We start from the raw sequence: 20,841 nt of genomic DNA, 5'->3' as shown, positions 1-20,841 counted from the left end.
TAACTTGAAGTCTGTTTAAAGTTCTGTTGAATACTATCTCTTCTGTTATTATGAGAACCTATCATGGCTTTGCTCATCTCACTGTAGCTTGGCTCTGTATTGAAAATTCTGTTTGGTCTTACTTTCTTGCTTTGATCGTTGTGTATTTTTGATTTTCTATTCTGTGGACTGTAAAGCCTAACTGCTGGTGGGATCATGAAAAGAAGGTCTGCTTGTCATGTCTGTGCAGTCCCATCGGTTCCATGTCTCCTCGATGTGACAAAACAGGGAACTGTATCTGTAAGCCAGGCTTCTTGGGAAAACGCTGCGATCTCAGCAGGCAGCTCTATGAACAGCAGTACCATGAGGATTCACAGATGGCAAAACCTGTTCAGAGCCATCGTCGACGGTGGTGGGCAACTGGCATTGGCGGCTGTCCACGTGGTGCATACAAGCCTGCCACACCCTCTGCCAGAGGGGTAAAAGTGCATTATGCCTGAGTGCTGTGTCTTCATAATTATTGTGTGGATTAAGAAATTATTGTGTTGCCCTTTTGAGAAACCTGTATCACATTTTTGAAATCTAAATGTCATTGCACATTTTTATAGAGTTATATAATATTAAAGATTTTAGATCTGGATTTGAATCCAATCCAAACTGATGCTGTGGAAGTTTTCTATATTTTGCTGGCTATAAGATACATTATTAAATGAATTTGGGCAGGCGTAACCTAATTTCTATTGGGCAAGGGGCCCAGCATAATACCGTCCAGAATTTGACACAAATTGGTCGTGTACTCAGTGTACAAGGATAATACTGTGGTACATGGAAAATGTTATGCTGGTGCTGTATGGCATGTTATTCTGAAGTTGGAGTTAAGGCACAGGAGATGGAGGTTTATTCTCTATCTGCCTGTTCTCAATTTGATCTGGGTGTGCTTGATGCTAACTCTGGGTGAAAAAGTAAAGTTCCTTTACCAGCACTGGTGAGCACAACAAACAGATCACATAAAATAGACATTTTAGGAAAATTTTAAATAATTTTGCTTTAAAATATATGTGCATTGTACTGTTAGCCCATAGCATTGAATATAAAGCAACAATAAATAATTGTATGAAATAATTAAATGAAAATTGCACAAATATAACTAATTGTCATTTTTCATTAATTCCCTATTTATTAATAGCAATATTATGGGTTGAGATTCTGAATAAAAAAAAAACCTCTTGAAAATGGTCAGTAAAATGATTTTCAATTTTTACTATTATTTTAAATTATTTTGATAATACCATGACCAATCATCAGACAATGAAAGCACAAGTGGAAAAGGATGGCATTAAATTAAAAAGTAGTTTTCAGTATCAGATCACACAATAAATACAATCATTAATAAAAGAGAATATTCTGGGAAGGGATAGATATACTTTCAATTCAAAATAATATCTTTTTTAAATTTCTGCCACCTGTGAGGGGGATTTCCAAATTTTTGGAGTCACAAAGCAACCAGCAAGTAACTAGCCTATCAGAATACCCAGTCAGAAACTAGCTGATGTGCGGAGGGCTCTGTTGATCAAAGATTGGAACATTCCTGGTTCTGAATGACATACTTGCCTTCCAGCACAATAGGACTGATTTTATGAGCCCATGCCAGGCATAAATGGGGTGAAAGCTGCCTGAAAAATGGTGATGTTTCACTTGCCGCCCCAATTATGACTCTGTTCCGGCTGCCTCCATCTTTGGTAGGGTCCTTAAAGGGACCGCTGGAGGCCTTTCGGAAAATGGCTCAGGAAATGTTTAATTTATTTTCTTGGGGGGCCAGAAGGAGCAGGAGAACACCCCCCCCCCCCCCACCCCCATCGGATCGCCTCCCACTCTTCCAGGCTCCAATCGTCAGCCGGCGGAGTCTAGGAGCCCGACTGACTTCCTCCCTTCCATAATTAGCAAGCTGCAACAGAGTGCCCACTTGCCACCCGCAGCTCGCAGGCTGCATGTAAATTAGGTCCAGGCCTCAAAATGCTTCGGCCTAACAGCAGGACAACGGGCGGGCGGGTGGTGGATGTGTTCAGCCCACCCGTTGTTTGCCTTAAATTAAAATCATCCCTAAGAATTACAGTACTAGCTGGGAATTGAGTTAGGATGCTTTCTTTTTCTTTACAATGACTATGGGGAAATACATTAATTTGAGAGTTCTTCACTACAACCTGCCCTTGCAAGTATTCTTATTTTGCATCACCAGAGTGAATAACTAGCGAAGCAAGTGATTATAGGTGCACTTTACAATCTAATCTTTGCCACCATGGAGACCTTTGTCACAGAAAAATCTAGTGATAAAGAAATTCAGGAATTATTAAACATATTGTTCAGAGCTCATCTTTTTCTTTGCAATATACACGATCTGGAGTGGTATGCATAGGACGTGATCAATAATTTACGGCTCTTAATGATATAAGAACCACTTAAGATATTATTTCCTCAGTAAAAGTGATTTTCAAAGCTACACATAACCTTCATAATCCTATGTTTTATTTATGTGTTATATTACTCTATAAAAAAGTGCATTAGCATTGAAATGTGCATACTTTTAGGTCATTAGTGGATTTTATTTTTGCTTGGAGAGGCAACTGAATTTATTTGAATATTTCAAGTTTTTGTTGATTGCAAGTTTGAAAACTAATAATTTTGCATGGTGTGAATTGAATTTGCATGTCGAACTCTCAAAGGAGTCCTGATGCAGTGTTGAAAATGAATATAATGATATACCAATTAAATTACTTTATTTTATTAGCTGATTGATCCTCTTCGGTTAAAATCCAGAATGTGTTCAGTTACTAATCTGCATATTTCAAGTATAATGTGAATATATGTGTAATACTGTGTGCGTGTGTGTTAAAAAATACTTCAGTATCTCCCCTAAAGTGTACAAATGCAACAACTCATTGCATCAAATGTGCCACATATATTTCCAAAATTACAAGTAACATCAGCTTTATTCCAGTCATTTGTAAACTTAATCAGGCTTTTCCTTAAATCTATTTAACCTAAGCATTAAATATTGTGTCTAAAATCTAAACCCAACATTACAGTTTGGACAATGGCTACTCAATTTGCTGATTGGTAAAGATAAGAGAATTCAAAGAATCGCATTTAATTAGCTGGGGCAGTGAATAGCACAAGTGGTAAACTTGGCACCCTTGAGTCTTCCAACAAAATATGTCAATAGAAATGATCACAGCAGCATATCATGGACATTTTTGTTAAACTGCGTACAGCTCAGTACTTAGCACAGTAATACAGTAATCACACTTCCCTTCATTTGACATTCTTTATGTTGCTGTTGTGTTTTGACAGTTTTCTCTTAGTAGCTATTCTCTGCCGTGTTTCAATCAGATTAGTAATTGTTGCAAGTAGATTTTGGATGATCTTCCGAACATTATTTTCAATGGTTAGAAAATCGTACACAGCTTGCTCCCAAAACTCTGACTTGCGCTACTACAAAATCGGTAGATTACCCTTTATATTCTACTTTTCTCACTTATCTACTTATCTCGCTAGCTAGCTGCCATTATATAAAGATAGAGATAAAAAAGAAAATAAACAGAAAAATGGTAATAAAAACAGAAAATACTGGAAATATACAGCAGAAACCTGACTTTTCTTTCGGATGATGACTGATCTGTTGTATATTTTCAACATTTTCTATCTCTATGTATGTTTATGTGTGTATATATGTATATATATAAATATATACACATCAATAATATAGTGAAAATCTTATGTCTGCACCTATGCATCTGCAGAACCTTACTTCTAGTTGTCATGTTTTCATCACACTTTTGTGCCAACTTTTTCCCATTCTAAATTTTTGTAGCTACATTTATAATGTAAACTTGTCATGCTGGAATTACACCCTCCCACCAGTGGTTTTGTGTCTCCTCGTTCCCTGCATTTAACCCTGCTTCACGATGAAGACTACATTGTCTTGACTCTCTGTGTGCAATGCTATGGGAGATTGTGCGTATGCACACACGCGCACATGTGTATAGAAATGGTACGGCCAGTGCACACTTCCAATTTGTCATACTTGAAATGTCACACTCAAATTTCCATGTCACTAAGGCAGTCAATTAGCATTTACAGAAAAACTGTCCAGCAACAGAAAATACAGGAATCTAAATGACTGCAGCCTTTTAATTGACCTTAGCTATCACACTTTAAAAAAAAAGACAAACAAAGCCAAGTTGTTTCAAGCATGGTGAACAATAATTAAATTCTTAATGACCTCACCCAATGATTACTTAACAGCATTTAGACTGTAATCTTAAAAGGACAAAGCTTCACCATAGTAGCAGAATAATACAATTATGGTGCAATACACCTTTCATCATCCAACTTGCCTTAAGGAATGCCACGGGAGATTCATTAGTAATATGATAGAAATGGTATTTTGTGTAGGCATTCCTGTCTGTTACACTTCAAGTATCGCAGATACTTGAATAATACATTGCTCCCATTATGATATAATGCTCCTTTGCTTAAAAACTAGTGTATTCTCTGATTTACCATGAGCAATGACATGGGAGATCAGCTTATATATACGTTTAAACATAATTTATATCAGCCCAGTCAAGTTTCACTCATTACAAGTTATACTCACTTATATCGGCTTAAAAATGGAACAGATTTTGAGCAGTATTAGAAATAAATGGGTTAATACCTTGGTCAAAACAATGGACAGACAATTGTCAAACAAACACATTGATTGTTCATCTGCTAATATCGGCAACCGTAAATTCCAGCTTCATATATTTTATTTCTCCCCGTGGTATAAACAAATACATAATGCTAAAAAAAAAAGTAGGTTATTGATTCATTGCAGTTTGAATTCAGATCTTTGTTACTTAATTGTGATTTGTTCCACTGATTAATGAGGCCTTCTCATGCGATGAACTGCATATCCCATTGTTCTCCATTATGGGTCTTTTTATGCTGATGTTTGATAACTTTTTACTTACATTTTCATAGAGTGGAACTTATCATCTGCATTCTTCAAGAGGCTGCATTCCTTGTAATTGCAATTCCTTTGGATCAAAATCATTTGACTGTGATGATAAAGGGCAATGCAGATGCCAGCCTGGAGTGACAGGGCAGAAATGTGATAGATGTGCTCTTGGCTTCTACAACTTCCAAGAAGGAGGATGTGTCCGTATGTAAATTCAGTTAATTTCTTTTTTATGAGATGCACAAAGTAATCAATATTGTAATAGATTTGGATGTTACACACCTTAATGATCTTAGCATTGGGTTATTAAGACTAAATGCTATTTAAATAAACCAAAATGCTTCATAAATGCATGCACTGTGTTTAATAATGTACTACTGGAGTTAGTGATTGAAGCAGAGACCATATCAATATTTAAGAATAGGTTAGATGGGTAAAAGGGAGTAACAGGATCTTTGAATAGGCAGGCACATGGGAGTAAGACTGATGTTCGTGTGGAGGATAAACACCAAACACCAGCAGGGAATGGTTGAGCCGAATGGTTTGTTTCCCCTCAGATTGCAGAGGGGGAGAAATCGGAATGCGGGGACAGAGATCGCGGAGGTAGAGATCGGATCGCGGATCGAGTGGAAAGATTGTGGCAGGTTAGCTTGAGGGGCCGGGGGAAGCACTCCTGCTCGTCCTAACCCACAAGCAGTGCTGGAAATGCATTTACCTGCTGGATCCACAGCTTCTGCCTTCCTTTAGCTGTTGGGTTTCCCAAACCCTGGGAAACCCATGCTGGAGGCAGTTATTCTAAATTGCTGACAAAATTTGAGGCATGGAGCCTGTTGTAAATTTTATAATTACCGACCCGACTCTCCAGAGCAGGCTACTCGCCCGACCCCCAACCCACCCCAGTTAAACCAGTAGTAGGCCCGTTCACGGCGGGATGGGGTCGGTTTTCCATTTTTAACAATTTAACCCCTCCTCACCACCACTGTTCTGCCCATCCTGGGGTCGGGGTTAAAATTCCTCCCAATGTGTCCAACACTAAGGGAAAGCTTATCAACTCAGAATCAGATCATTGGTCTGTCCTCTTGGCTAGGGAATAGTGATGAAATGAGGAACCCAATAAGGGAAAAGAGCTACTGTTTAACAATTAGGGACTCAAAACAATAAACTCATAAACATCTGATCCCTAAAAGCCTCATGGCATCAGAAATTCCATTCTTTTTCTTGACAGTCCCATGGTTGAGACAATCTAAAACTGTTCAAAATAAAAATCACAATAAAATACACTTGTCCAAATTGTCTTTGTGTCACTGTATTTCTGAACTACATCAAATAGTATGAGGAACATGAATCTATAGTTCATTCCCAGATTATCTGTTATTTTGCTTAATGTGTACAGATGGATTTCTTCCTTGTTTCCATTCATTAAAAAAATGCCTATCTAGCATAGAAATGAAGGGAGTGCACAGACCAGGAAAAGCTTAGCAGTAAAGAGCAATTGCCTTTGAAATAAGCCTGCAGGATAATAGTGTATGAACGCTTAATGCACTTGTCTGAAATTCATTGTTCTACTATTTTAACAGAGGCATTAACTCCATTATCTTAAGTGATTTAATGCCTTTGCTAAAATAGTGAAGAGAGGAAGTTTAGATGGATATGTTAAGCATTTGAACTCTATTAACCCACAATATAATTTCAAAGAGAATGAATGTATGATATTGCAGATACCAGAGAAGAGTAGGCATCTGGCATTGAGGTACAAAATTACATTAAAAATTTGCATGCACTGTTGTGCTTTTTAGGAAATATAGGGTGATTGAAAAACATTATATACAATATAGAGAGAATAATGATGCCTGCCCAGTATTTGAAGATATCAGATGACATTGTAAATCATAACAGTACAGCATGATTTATAACTGACATGTCAACCCCAAGATTAGATTACTGCTTGAAATCAATTCTCTGGTATCTGCTATAATTTATATTATATACTGTTTCATTGTTATGTTGTAGGATTTATTCTGCCTTTGGTCAGTTTCGGTTCTGTTTGCAGCTACCAGAACAGGTGCAAACTGTCAGTGTGCTCTCCATGTTCTTTGTATGATAATATCATTGCTGCAAGCATAATGTGGAAAAAAATCCATAAATTATTACTAATAAGTTCTATATCCAGTATACATTAGTTTATTTTCCATTTTATTGCTTTTTATTACTTCTTTCTCATAAATATAAGTTACCTATAAATTAAAACCGAGCAATAATTGTCTCAAAGATTTGTTAACTGTTTCATTTGTACATAAATATTGATGTGTATAAATGGTTCTTAAAATGCTTGGCAGCTAAGTTGTTAATGAGAGGATGGCTAATTTGAATTTTTAAAAGTAATTTTTGTTTGCTTACATTATTTTTTACATTTCTCCACTAAGCATGTGAATGTGCCCATGTCGGCAATCATTGTGATTCAGAAACCGGCCAGTGTGTCTGCCCTCCAAATACAGTTGGTGAAAAGTGTGACAAATGTGCAGTGGATTTCTGGGGTCATAGTCTTGTCAGTGGTTGTAAAGTAAGTTTATCAATCAATACATTTTATTTAACTGTCAGAAAGTTCTTATTAATAGATGAATGAGAACTGTGCCTATTTAAACATTAACATCTTATTTTGTTTACTTAGAAGGCATAGATTGTAAGCAGACAAATAGGAAGATTTTGATTTTGAAGTATTTTATCTCTTCCTCCTTTCTTGGGACGCTGCATGTCACACACTATACCCAGACTTCTGCCTGTTGAACTGAGAAGCTGGTTGCTACCAAATATTTTAGAGTAGCCTAGGTGAATCTCCCTTTCTTGTATGTCCAATCTCTGCTTGACATTTACCTACTATGGCACAGTTGTAGTTGGTAATCACCATGTGGAAGATTTTTTTTTTATTATTCGTTCACGGGATGTGGGCGTCGCTGGCAAGGCCGGCATTTATTGCCCATCCCTAGCGAGATTTTTTACAACTGAGTGGCTTGCTAGGCCATTTCAGAGGGCAATTAAGAATCAACCACATTGCTGTGGGTCTGGAGTCACATATAGGCCAGACCGGGTAAGGACGGCAGGTTTCCTTCCCTAAAGGACATTAGTGAACCAGATGGGTTTTTACGACAATCCAGTAGTTTCATGGTTATCATTACTGATACTAGTATTTTAATTCCAGATTTTTATTTAATTAATTGAATTTAAATTCGCCAGCCGCCGTGGCGGGATTTGAACTCGTGACTCTGGATTTTAGTCCAGGCCTCTGGATTACTAGCCCAGTAACATAACCACTACGCTACCGTACCCTTATTGTGGGCATGAATCTATGTCCGACTATTCCTTGGCAAAGTTTTGCTAAGCTGTGCCATTAAATTACTTGCTGGTGTTTCACGTTTATCTGATAGAAGAAATGTACTATTACTAGCCTCTGGAGCTCAAAAACCATAAGAAAGACAGATCGCACACATGCCAAGCAGGAAGACATCAAAGGGCTGAAATTATATTATAAAGTATAAGAACATTGTTCCAACAACTTATTTATTAATCTAAATCTCTGAGTGTGATACTGCCTTAAAACATAATCCAGGCTGTAATCAATACAAATTGAAACGCGTCTTACCAAATTTTGCATTTATGTAGTGAAGAAAAAACTGTTCATACTGACATTTGAAAGATATATCACTCTACCAAAGTGATGTGGTTGAGCCAAAACAAGTGGAGTTTGAAATGGCTTTATAATTACATTTTCATGACCTATTTTTAGCTCTAAAATCCTAAGGACTGTTTAATAGCCAACTATTAAATTGTGTGCATAATAATTAGGAAGCTGGAACTATATAATAGAATTTCCCTATTCTGTGTTGTGTGCTGGGTAAAATATCAGTATGCTTATGGTGCCTGGCGGAGTAACTTTGACATGGTGTTATATAGAGATTAATTGTTATCACTTTCTAATTTCATTTGAAGCCTTTTGAAAAGGCTTCTTTTTAGCTGAATTGTGTTTGTAATCACAACTATGCGCGCAGATGTCTCCTCAGCCTATTAGAGGGCGCTAATCTGGTTTGATATTACCAGAGGTGATTGAATGATTCCATAAAGGGTGTCCAAACTGAAACCAATGGGCCATATGCAGCTCCAACCCCTGGAATCAGGCCCTTGAAGCTCAGGCAACTCAGTTGTATTTGAGCTTATATTTGTTATTTGCTAGTTTGTCCTGTTTGAATTTTGTTGGCCTGGAGACCTGGAAGGGATTATTCTTGGTGATGATGCCAGTTGGCAGATAAATCCGAAGGCAGAACAGCAAAATCTGTTAGCAATTTGAAGTACGTGCAATGGGAATATTGACTTAAACTTTTGGACCAATTTTTGTCTAAAGGTCTAAGTCTGTTCCAAATGGTTTAGAACTCAAATAGCACTAATTTGTCCCTGATCTAAGCTAGCTTTAATAATTATCACAACTCTTGTTCTAGGGTAGACCCTAGTAATGGGAGAGGGTAATTGCATGTAAATGAAATGTAAAGGGATGGGAACAATTAAGGGAGAATGTCACAATTCTCATCTTAATCTGTCAGCAGCCATTGCCAAGGCCGGAAGGGCAGGGGATTAAGATGTGACAGGCAAAAATGAAGCAAAAGTGAACCCTAAATACAGACATGAATCTGCAAATCTTCTTTCCTGCTGTCCTAAAAATTCTGACACAGGATTATGTATGGTTCGTCGCCGACAGTCAGTATTTTCAGGGCAGTATCCATGTGACTGTAGCTCCCAGCTGTCCCCTCAGTGCTATTACTGGGTCCTATGTCCTACTGCTCTAAGTGATTGAATAGCTGTGCTTACCATGAGCGGGAGTTCTCACAACATTAGGAATTCTCGCCCACAGAATATAATGGTATTTAATCACTTAGGGAAACAGCAACTGGAGGTAGGAGCTAGAAGTGGCGCTAAAGGGGAAGAAGCCATGCTGAAGGAGAGATGGGAAATGAATGGGAATGAAGGAGAGTGACAACATGTTTGGTGTGGAAAGAGAGTGCTAGCATGGACTGGGGAGAGATTGCCAGCATGAGAAGAGTGCCACCTTGGATGTGGGATGGAAGAAGAGTGCAGATTGAACTGGGGTGGAGGGGGAGGAAAGAGTGACAGCATGAATTGGGGGAGTTGGAAGACGAGAAAAATGGCATCTTTTAATTTTGTGTGGTGGGGGGGGGGGGGAAGAAAAGTGTCAATATAAATTGGAGGCTTGGAAGAGAAGGGGGAAGGAAAATTTTGGTGGGGGTTGTGGAGGGTTGGAGGGATATAGAGGAGATTGAAAGCATGGACTGATAGGGGGAGCAGGATGGAAAGTGCGAGCATGAAGTGGGGCAGGGAGCAGCAAGGAGCGTGCCATCATGAACTGTGGGGGGAGCAGGATGGAGAGTGTGAGCATGAAGTGGGGCGGGGAGCAGCGAGGAGCGTGCCATCATGAACTGTGGGGGGAGCAGGATGGAGAGTGTGAGCATGAAGTGGGGCGGGGAGCAGCAAGGAGCGTGCCATCATGAACTGTGGGGGGAGCAGGATGGAGAGTGTGAGCATGAAGTGGGGCGGGGAGCAGCAAGGAGCGTGCCATCATGAACTGGGGGGGGAGCAGGATGGAGAGTGTGAGCATGAGGTGGGGCGGGGAGCAGCGAGGAGCGTGCCATCATGAACTGTGGGGGGAGCAGGATGGAGAGTGCGAGCATGAAGTGGGGCGGGGAGCAGCAAGGAGCGTGCCATCATGAACTGTGGGGGGAGCAGGATGGAGAGTGCGAGCATGAAGTGGGGCGGGGAGCAGCAAGGAGCGTGCCATCATGAACTGTGGGGGGAGCAGGATGGAGAGTGTGAGCATGAAGTGGGGCGGGGAGCAGCAAGGAGCGTGCCATCATGAACTGGGGGGGGAGCAGGATGGAGAGTGTGAGCATGAAGTGGGGCGGGGAGCAGCAAGGAGCGTGCCATCATGAACTGGGGGGGAGCAGGATGGAGAGTGTGAGCATGAAGTGGGGCGGGGAGCAGCGAGGAGCGTGCCATCATGAACTGTGGGGGGAGCAGGATGGAGAGTGTGAGCATGAAGTGGGGCGGGGAGCAGCAAGGAGCGTGCCATCATGAACTGGGGGGAGCAGGATGGAGAGTGCGAGCATGAAGTGGGGCGGGGAGCAGCAAGGAGCGTGCCATCATGAACGAGGGGGGGAGCAGGATGGAGAGTGCGAGCATGAAGTGGGGCGGGGAGCAGCGAGGAGCGTGCCATCATGAACTGTGGGGGGAGCAGGATGGAGAGTGTGAGCATGAACTGGGGGGGGAGCAGGATGGAGAGTGTGAGCATGAAGTGGGGGGGGAGCAGGATGGAGAGTGTGAGCATGAAGTGGGGGGGGAGCAGGATGGAGAGTGTGAGCATGAAGTGGGGCGGGGAGCAGCGAGGAGCGTGCCATCATGAACTGTGGGGGGAGCAGGATGGAGAGTGTGAGCATGAACTGGGGGGGGAGCAGGATGGAGAGTGTGAGCATGAAGTGGGGGGGGAGCAGGATGGAGAGTGTGAGCATGAAGTGGGGCGGGGAGCAGGATGGAGAGTGTGAGCATGAAGTGGGGCGGGGAGCAGCGAGGAGCGTGCCATCATGAACTGGGGGGGGAGCAGGATGGAGAGTGTGAGCATGAACATGTAGGACAAAGAAGAGTGTCAGCTTGAAGTTGGAGAAGAAGAGAAGAATGCTGCTGGATTGGAGGATGGAAAAAAAATGCCAAATTGAACTGGAGGGGGAGGAGAGAGATTGTATAGTTCTAAATTTGTTTCCTTCAGCCCTTCAGTCTTGTGGTCGATAAGATAGACTTCGAATCTCAAATTCATTGTTAAGCTTTTTTTTAACAGAAAATTAATTAAAACTTTTTTTGCTGCAGTACTAGATTATCTGCTGCTCTTGGGAGAAAGAAGTTATTGTAAAGAAATATAATTAGTTCCTAACTGACAAATAAAAATCTGTATTCAATAAAATTGAAGAAATGTCACTTGTCTTTTTAGATGAAATATAAAAATGCAATCCCCTTATTCATTGCAGATTCTAAAATACTAGAAAGCACCAAATAAAGTGTCAAAAGTCAAATACTTCTGAGGGGCCATGTAACCAAATCCCCTAGAATAAAATCTTGGGACCAAAATTGCTTGGGTGTTTCAGCGGACACCGGCAGTAACTCCGCAAACTTTTCTGAGATCTGGATATGGAGCTTCCTATGGCCTTGTTTGGAGGCAGAGCCTCTGCTCACCCCCAATCAAAGCAAGTCATGCAGAGAGAGCAGGGCCAAGGGCGGGACTTTATTATGCTGCAAGTTCAACCTTACGGGACTCCAGCGTAAGTATGAGGCTGGTATGATGAGTGAGAGGAGACCTACTGATCTCCTGAAAGTTGAAGTTTCCCTTAACGGCAGTAAAGGAGGGGTGCAGGCTGGGCTTGTGGCCTGAACCCCTGAAGAGAATATTTCTGAGCAGCTCCTTGGTGAAGAGGCCATTTAAGGCACAGGCTGGGCTTTTCTGGTGGAGGGGAGCACTGCACCGCCAACGCCACAATTTGCACCCTCCTGGGGCAGGTGAACATCTGTGATGCACCCCTACTGGAGTAGGTGCCTGCCAGCCCCATACAAATAAGGTGAACTCTTACTTACCCCGCATACTCCAAACAGGTCAGTGGTGGGGGTCACCGACGAGCATGATCCTGGTGTAACCATAAGGCTATTGCATTCTTTGCCTCCCTCCCTTTCATCTTTCTCATCAACGAATACTGTAGTCTACTCGTTATGGAACTGCATTAGTAACTCAGAGGTTATGAGTATCATCATGGTGAACTATAAAGGTCTTGGTAATCTGGCTAGCATCAGAAAATGACTATGAAACGCTAATGTCCTTCAGGAAAGGGAACCTACTATCTCTATTTGGTCTGGCCTATGTGTGACTCCAGTCCTCTGCTATGTGGTTGATCCAGTGTCCTTAGGGTCACTATGGATGGGTAATAAACACTGCCTTGCTAGTGTTGCCCACAACCCAAAAACAAATAAAAAATATTCACCTTTTCTTTTGTTCTGTGTCCCATTCTAACTCATTCCCTCCCACTTGTTTCACTCATTCCCTCACCCCCTCTCTCACTCATTTCCCCTTTCTCATTCCCTCATGTAGCTGATCATTTCCTTTTTGTTACTCTGCATCTCCCGCATGATGATTGAATGTGTGGGTAGATGTAAAGTTACATATTTCGGCCGCATGATGTGCATTTCCAGCAGCCAAACAACTGTGCAGCCACAGGCTGGAGCTTCATTATAATATGTTGATAACATGGGAGTGCCATTACAACACTAGCAGCATCTTTTCGCAGCCTATACGCTGGGTCTTCGCCTCTTTACAGGATTGCTAGGTGCTGGGGAGTATACAGAAGGTAAACTTAAAGGGTCTGAAAGAAAACTAATTGAGCAGTTTTGAGGCCCATCTGACCTATTTTCCTATTTTTATCTTATTATTTTTTCTCTCCTGGCACTTAGGTTCTTACGAGCCTTTCTGCTAATTGTTTGAATTTTTTTTATCCCCAGAGCCATTATGGGCATCAATGGGATTCCCAATTAAAATTGAAGAAGTAGAAGAGGACCACTGAGGGGATGCTAGGCACGAGAGATGCTCTATCCCCACCACCTGCCGTACCCCCATCTGCAGGTAGAGGTTACCAGACCTCACTTTGGCAGAAAACTAGTTCATGTGCATTTTGCACAATTTTCAAATTATTGTGTTGTTTCCCTCCCACACCATCTTTTGGATTTTCTCAGGCCATCTATAATCCTCAGATGAGATGATTAACATATGACCTGCTTCCAGGTCTCATGTTGGTGTCATTATTGAGGTGGGCTATTTGGATTTGCACAGAATTGATTCTTGGCAGCTCGTCCTCTAATTTTCCCTCAATTCTTATAATGATGTGCCTGGTATGCACTTCCTACCTCTCACAATGAAATGAACAAGAACAGGATTTTCCATGAGGGGAGCCACAGATATGAACTAATATCCTTCCACTCCATGGCTCAGCAAATAGGAACATACTGTACTACCATGTGAAACGTAATGATTGAGACAGCCATTTTGGTTCAGTTCTTTTATCTCATTCTTGAGCTGAGTATCGCATAATGTTTGAGACATTAAGTATGGTGAGCATTTGGTAAACATTTTGCAAAGATGTATTTCATATATTGTCTTCCCTTGTTTTTTTTTAGCCCTGTAACTGTAGTACTGCAGGATCTTTAAACCTTCAGTGTGATGATGTAACAGGCTGCTGCTTTTGCCGTCCTGAGTTCACGGGGGAAAAATGTAACCAATGCAGACCAGGTTACTGGGATTATCCACAGTGCAGGCACTGTAACTGTGGTCTGGCAGGGACAGAGCGTCGAACCTGTGATGAAATGGGAATTTGTTCATGTGCAGAATACAAAGGACAGTGCAACTGTAAGGTAAGACCATCTTTCATAATAAATCGGACCTCGTACTGCCCAATAAGTACTTAGCAGCTGCTGCAAAAATTGCATTTATGAAACTCATTGACAATCTGCAGGTTTATTTGAGTTGTTTAAGTCAACTTAAATCCATTTATTTTTATCCCAACGAAAACAAATGTGTAAAAAGGGACTAAAGGGAAAGAAAACTATGTAATAGCAAAGATTGTAAATTTATAATAACTGTTTGGTTTTGGGAGGCATGTAACGCGTTTGCCTCAGGGAGGCGAGGGCCTCATAAATATTCAAAGGTCGGGGTCCAATGATGTCACTCGGACCCTGATGTGATTTTAACCCCGGGCTGCGCGGGTGACACACAGTGTCGAACGCGCCTGGGACAACTGCTGGCAGATGCATTCAGGGCCAGAGGAGTTCCAGAAAGGTAAGTTTTCTACTGTTATAATGGTTTCCTTGAGGGCCGGGGGAAGGAGGATTGCTCTTCCGGGCCACTCAAGGAAACCTTGGGACTCCCCTGGGCTTCCTCTCCTCCCCAGATCCCAATTGCCTCCCAACCCCACCCCCCAGCAACTTACCTTAGTGCCGGGGACTGATCCATTAGGTCCCCGTTGGTGGACTGCGACCGTCAAGATCTGATTTCCACCCGCCAGCCTCCTCGTCATTCCTGCCTCATTTGGGCAGGAGTCCATCCTTGAATATGGTGATGAAAACCACGGGTTAAAATGGCCCAGGCCACACACCAGCATGACCATGCGAGCTTCTCGCTTACCTGGATTAGCATGCTCCACATTATAGGAATTAAGGAAAAGGAGGTAACCATTTGACTCACTGAGCTGGTTCCACCATTTTGTTATGACAATTCTACCTACTCAATACTAATTTCCTGCCTTTTCTCTATAAACTCACTGTGCAAAAACGGAATCTGTTTGGTTAGGGAATAAGAAGTAAATTGTTATTCTATTGGGAGTACATTATAGACCACCAAACATTGGAGAGGAGATAGAAGAGATATATGGACACATTAGAGAAAATGCTAGAACCACAGGGTTATAATGATGAGTGACTTCAATTATCCAACGATAGACTGAAATAGTAATGTAAGTAGCAATGAAGGCGAGCTGTTTTTTTTAGTGTCTCTACAGTACAGTTGTAAACAATTTTACAACACCAAGTTATAGTCCAACAATTTTATTTTAAAATCCACAAGCTTTCGGAGGCTTCCTCCTTCCTCAGGTGAATGTTCCTCCGAAAGCTTGTGGATTTTAAAATAAAATTGTTGGACTATAACTTGGTGTTGTAAAATTGTTTACAATTGTCAACTCCAGTCCATCACCGGCACCTCCACATCTACAGTACAGGACTACTTTCTAGATCAGTAAGTTTTCAGTCCAACAAGTAAAGAGGCAGTACTGCATCTAGTTCTAGGAAATAAACTGGGGCAAGTAGGTACTCCAAGTGATATCAAGAAACGGCTGAGTGCACTGGATACAACAAAGGTTATGGGCCCCGAAACCATCCCGGCTGTAATGCTGAAGACTTGTGCTCCAGAACTAGCTACGTTGTAGCCAAACAGTTCCAGTACAGCTACAACACTGGCATCTACCCAACAACGTGGAAAATTGCCCAGGTATGTCCTGTCCATAAAAAGCAGGACAAATCCAATCTGGCCAATTACCGCCCCATCAGTCTACTCTCAATCATCAGCAAGGTGATGGAAGGTGTCGTCAACAGTGCTATCAAGCGGCACTTACTCAGCAATAACCTGCTCACCGATGCTCAGTTTGGGTTCCGCCAGGACCACTCGGCTCCAGATCTCATTACAGCCTTGGTCCAAACATGGACAAAAGAGCTGAATTTCACAGGTGAGCTGAGAGCGATTGTCCTTGACCAGGAGCCCTAGTAAAATTGAAGTCAATGGGAATCAGGGGGAAAACTCTCCAGTGGCTGGAGTCATACCTAGCACAAAGGAAGATAGTAGTGGTTGTTGGAGGCCAATCATCTCAGTCCCAGGACATTGCTGCAGGAGTTCCTCAGGGCAGTGTCCTTGGCCCAAACATCTTCAGCTGCTTCACCAATGACCTTCCATCCATCATAAGGTCAGAAATGGGGATGTCCACTGATGATTGCACAGTGTTCAGTTCCATTCGCAACCCCTCAGATTACGAAGCAGTCCGTGCCCGCATGCAGCAAGACCTGGACAATATCCAAGCTTGGGCTGATAAGTGGCAAGTAACATTCACGCCAGTCCAACAAGAGAGAATCTAACCACCTCCCCTTGACATTCAATGGCATTACCATCGCCGAATCCCCCACCGTCAATATCCTGGGGGTCACCATTGACCAAAAACTTAACTGGACCAGCCACATAAATACTGTGGCTACAAGAGCAGGTCAGAGGCTGGGTATTCTGCTGCGAGTGACTCATCTCCTGACTCCCCAAAGCCTTTCCACCGTCTACAAGGCACAAGTCAGGAGTGTGATGGAATACTCTCCACTTGCCTGGATGAGTGCAGCTCCAACAACACTCAAGAAGCTCGACACCATCCAGGACAAAGCAGCCCGCTTGATTGGCACCCCATCCACCACCCTAAACATTCACTCCCTTCACCACCGGCGCACTGTGGCTGCAGTGTGTACCATCCACAGGATGCACTGCAGCAACTCGCCAAGGCTTCTTTGACAGCACCTCCCAAACCTGCGAACTCTACTGCCTGGAAGGACAAGAGCAGCAGGCACATGGGAACACCACCACCTGCGTGTTCCCTTCCAAGTCACACACCATCCTGACCTGGAAATATATTGCCCTTCCTTCATTGTCGCTGGGTCAAAATCCTGGAACTCCCTTCCTAACAGCACTGTGGGAGAACCTTCACCACACGGACTGCAGCGGTTCAAGAAGGCGGCTCACCACCACCTTCTCAAGGGCAATTAGGGATGGGCAATAATTGCTGGCCTTGCCAGCGATGCCCACATCCCATGAATGAATAAAAAAAATAATAATTTGCATTTATTTGGACTTGAGGAAGCGAAGATGGGAGCCATACCAAGGGGAATGATCAGGTTGAGAAAGAGTAAGGGTTTTTCTGGGGACACGTGCATCAAAGATGGAGCAGATCGACAACTGCAGAAGTATTGTGGCAAGTGGAGAGCCAAAGGCTAGACTGTTGGGAATTTGAAAGTGCAGTTGTCAGTGACTCGGTGGAGAGTTTATTTCAGGGGGGACGCAAATGGAAGTTGGGTTGGAAGTGGGTAGAGGGATGTGTTTGGTGAAGGATATAAGGAAGTGGTCAGACATAGAGGACATAGGTTTAAGATGATTGGCGGAAGGATTAGAGGGGACATGAGGAACAACTGTTTTAACCAGAGAGTGGTGGGTGTATGGAATTCTCTGCCCGAATTGGTGGTAGGGGCAGGGACCCTCAACTCTTTTAAAAAGTAGCTGAACCTGCACCTAAAGTGCTGTAAGTTGCAGGGCTACGGACCGGGTGGTGGAAGGTGGGATTAGAATGGGCACCTGGTTGTTCTTCGAGACGGCGCAGACACGATGGGCCGAACAGCCCCCTTCTGTGCTGTATCTTTTCTATGGTTCTATGGTTCTATGGCTTGTCTGTGAGCAAGATGATGGGAGTAGAGAGTCCCTGTGAGGTGGCAAGGTTGAAGGTGTGCCTGCGAATATGGGTAGGAGAGTTTCTATGGAGGGAAAGGTTGAGGGAAGACAAGAGGACAATTAGCTACACATCAATGAACAGAAAGCCAGATGTAGAGCTATGCCATCTATTGTTCGAACATCTGCTGTAAATATGCACTATGGTGCGGTGATATCAAGCCTACTCCTACCTCCTTCCAGGCATGTTGCAATGCAGACTTGCGGGTGTGGTGTTGTGGAATGGCACAGAGGGTGACCCTCTTCACAACCACCTCATGCGGCACAACTTCTACTTCGGTAGCCATCATAAAGTGCTGGGCATGCTCTGTCATTTGCCTACAGACCCATGCCTGCACAGTTACAGAGCTATGCCATCTGTTGGATGGACACCTTTTGTGAATTATGCACCACAGCTCTAAAACTGTGCATTGGACTTCTTTTCCCTTCATTTTTGTCTGTTGCTATATAATCCCCTGCTCCTTCAGAGTTTGTAAATGCTTCTAATGGGTTGAAATGCCTCTGCAGCTTTTCTAAAGGCTTTCAGAATTTATATTACCTTGTTGTGACACTTCCCTTTGATTATTCCATCCTTTTAAATTCCACTAACATATAATTTTCCATTCCCACCACTTGTGTGCTTTCCACACCTTCCCCAATCTGCACCTGGTTCTGTGAATAATCTTGTGAATATATGACTGAGGAAATATGAATGCTAGTAGCACTTCAAGATTCTGGCCAGATTAGCACCAGTTCTTAAACTTTTAGAATTGATGTATACCAATAGACACAAATTGGGCTACTCTTCACTAAATGCCATCTTTAATCTATAAAACATGGAAACCTGAACTGAACTGAAAGCATCTCTGTGACTGCTGCATTGATGCTGGATAATCAGCTGGCAGGACATTTAATTCAAGTGGGAGAGACAAACAGTATTTGTCTACCTGCTCAATGAGAAGTGCACCCAATCAAGATACACATGGAACAATTTTTACCTTCACCGCTTGGTGGTAAACTGGTGGGGCGGATTGCATACCTGACACAGAACCCGCCCGATCTTTATCCCAGTGAAATCAATGGAAAATCAGGCAGGTTCTATAACGGGCGGGAGATCCGCTCTGTCAGCTTACCATCATTGCCCCAACATGTTCTTATGACAGATTTCTTTGGGATCAAAACTCTCAAACTTCTGGTAATGTGATGTTTTTCTCCTCAAAATTAGTAATTTTCTGACTTTCTGCATCTGTCTGGGAACCTTAGAAGCTGAGAGCACAGATTGGAAATTCTGCTTTGGACTGCACACAGTACTCTCATCATTATTTTAAATGGTTGGAAAATTATGCACAGAGCACGCCTGAATGTCCAGTATGTGCTGTTAGCTGACCGGGCTTCCCTCTGGTAGTGCAAAGTCGTAAAATTATCCCTATAGAATAAAAGTCAGTATCATACTTGCGTAACCTCTACTTTCTATCTATTTAAACTGATTTGCTAAAATTAAAACACTCAAAAGTACTTTTTAAAATAAAGCATTTTAATACCAAGTACATTATTATGATCTGTTAATGGGACGTTTTGCTATGTTAAAGGTGCTGTGTAAATGTAAGTTGTTGGTGTTTATCTCTTAAGAACTAATTGTGTTTGTTGTATAGGTGAATGTAGAGGGGATTAGTTGTGACAGGTGCAAGACTGGCACCTTTGCACTCCATTCAAGCAACCCTTATGGATGCAGTAGCTGTTACTGCTCAGGTGTGACATCACAATGTACCGAAGCAAAAGGACTGATCCGCAGGAGAGTAAGTGAATTACTGATTATTTTCACATTTGATGTAATATTTGTGGAGCACCATTGTGTTTCAGTAAGGGCTAAAACAGTTGTTTACCGTAACTGTACCTCTCTCTTGTGTATTGCTGTTCATTTTGTATTAAGCTATCGGCAGCCAAAAGTATGCCAGAGTGATTTGAAAGATTGCGACAACAATTATAGCTGTGCAATTGAAACTTGAGTTAGGATATTTAGTTTGAATGGAAATATAAATGCAGATGAAGTTGTTTAAGTTGGTTTCAACTTTACACTGTAACATAATTGATCTTAATATTATAACCGTGCTTCATGAATTGAAGTACAAAGCGTATTTTTGTATGTCTCTGTTTATGATACAAAATCTTGAAAAGGGTTTTTTTTCTTTTTTAGCTTTGAATTTTTACCCCCCACCTTAGGTTCCTCTATGCACCATTCCCCTCTGAGTGCTGTAATTGGTCACTAGAGGTATACAAGAGCAGATGATGATGACAATCTTCCAATTTCCCCTCTTTGTGGGGAAATATATTGAATTTGTTCACCATCTACTCTAGGTGCAGCTGAGGTTGGGAACTGACTGTATTGGGAACTGTGGCCATAGTGTGACATCTCGGGACAACACATTAACCCCTGTTTTGGCCACCTTAATACTGTGTGTTGTGGTCTGAAGTGTTACAAAACTATCCTTCAGTTTTCGTTTAATGTCAAAAAAGCTCTAGCAAGATTTACAGCCACACTATATAGGCTTGTTTTGTTTGAGTAAAACATTGCCATGAATGATTCGGTGATTTAGCATCATCCTGTTAATGTTGGTAGCACTTGTTTTGCTGTATGTTTGCAAATTCATACGAAGTATGTCTGAAACTACAGTAAGGTTTCAGCTGGAATTTTACATTCATGCTACATCTAATGGATGGTTTG

General features: G+C 42.1%; 1 protein-coding gene across 7 annotated transcripts in view; it reads left to right on the top strand.

The window, feature by feature from the left end:
- Nucleotides 1–20,841, top strand: part of lama2 (laminin, alpha 2) — a 378,441-nt gene that overhangs the window by 227,477 nt on the left and 130,123 nt on the right. For 4 of the 7 annotated variants that reach the window (XM_067984565.1, XM_067984562.1, XM_067984564.1 and 1 more), the window contains exons 21-24: nucleotides 5,002–5,182; nucleotides 7,402–7,538; nucleotides 14,243–14,476; nucleotides 19,772–19,915. In XM_067984565.1, the coding sequence (XP_067840666.1) occupies nucleotides 5,002–5,182; nucleotides 7,402–7,538; nucleotides 14,243–14,476; nucleotides 19,772–19,915 (696 nt within the window). Of the gene's footprint in view, nucleotides 1–176; nucleotides 459–5,001; nucleotides 5,183–7,401; nucleotides 7,539–14,242; nucleotides 14,477–19,771; nucleotides 19,916–20,841 lie in introns of all 7 variants that reach the window. The other 3 variants (XM_067984560.1, XM_067984559.1, XM_067984558.1) reach the window with 1 other exon arrangement.

The sequence above is a fragment of the Heptranchias perlo genome, chromosome 5 (assembly GCF_035084215.1).
Source record: "Heptranchias perlo isolate sHepPer1 chromosome 5, sHepPer1.hap1, whole genome shotgun sequence".
Taxonomy (NCBI): Eukaryota; Metazoa; Chordata; class Chondrichthyes; order Hexanchiformes; family Hexanchidae; genus Heptranchias; species Heptranchias perlo.
The sequence above is the reverse complement of the archived record's forward strand: the minus strand, read 5'-3'. Positions and strand labels throughout refer to the sequence as shown.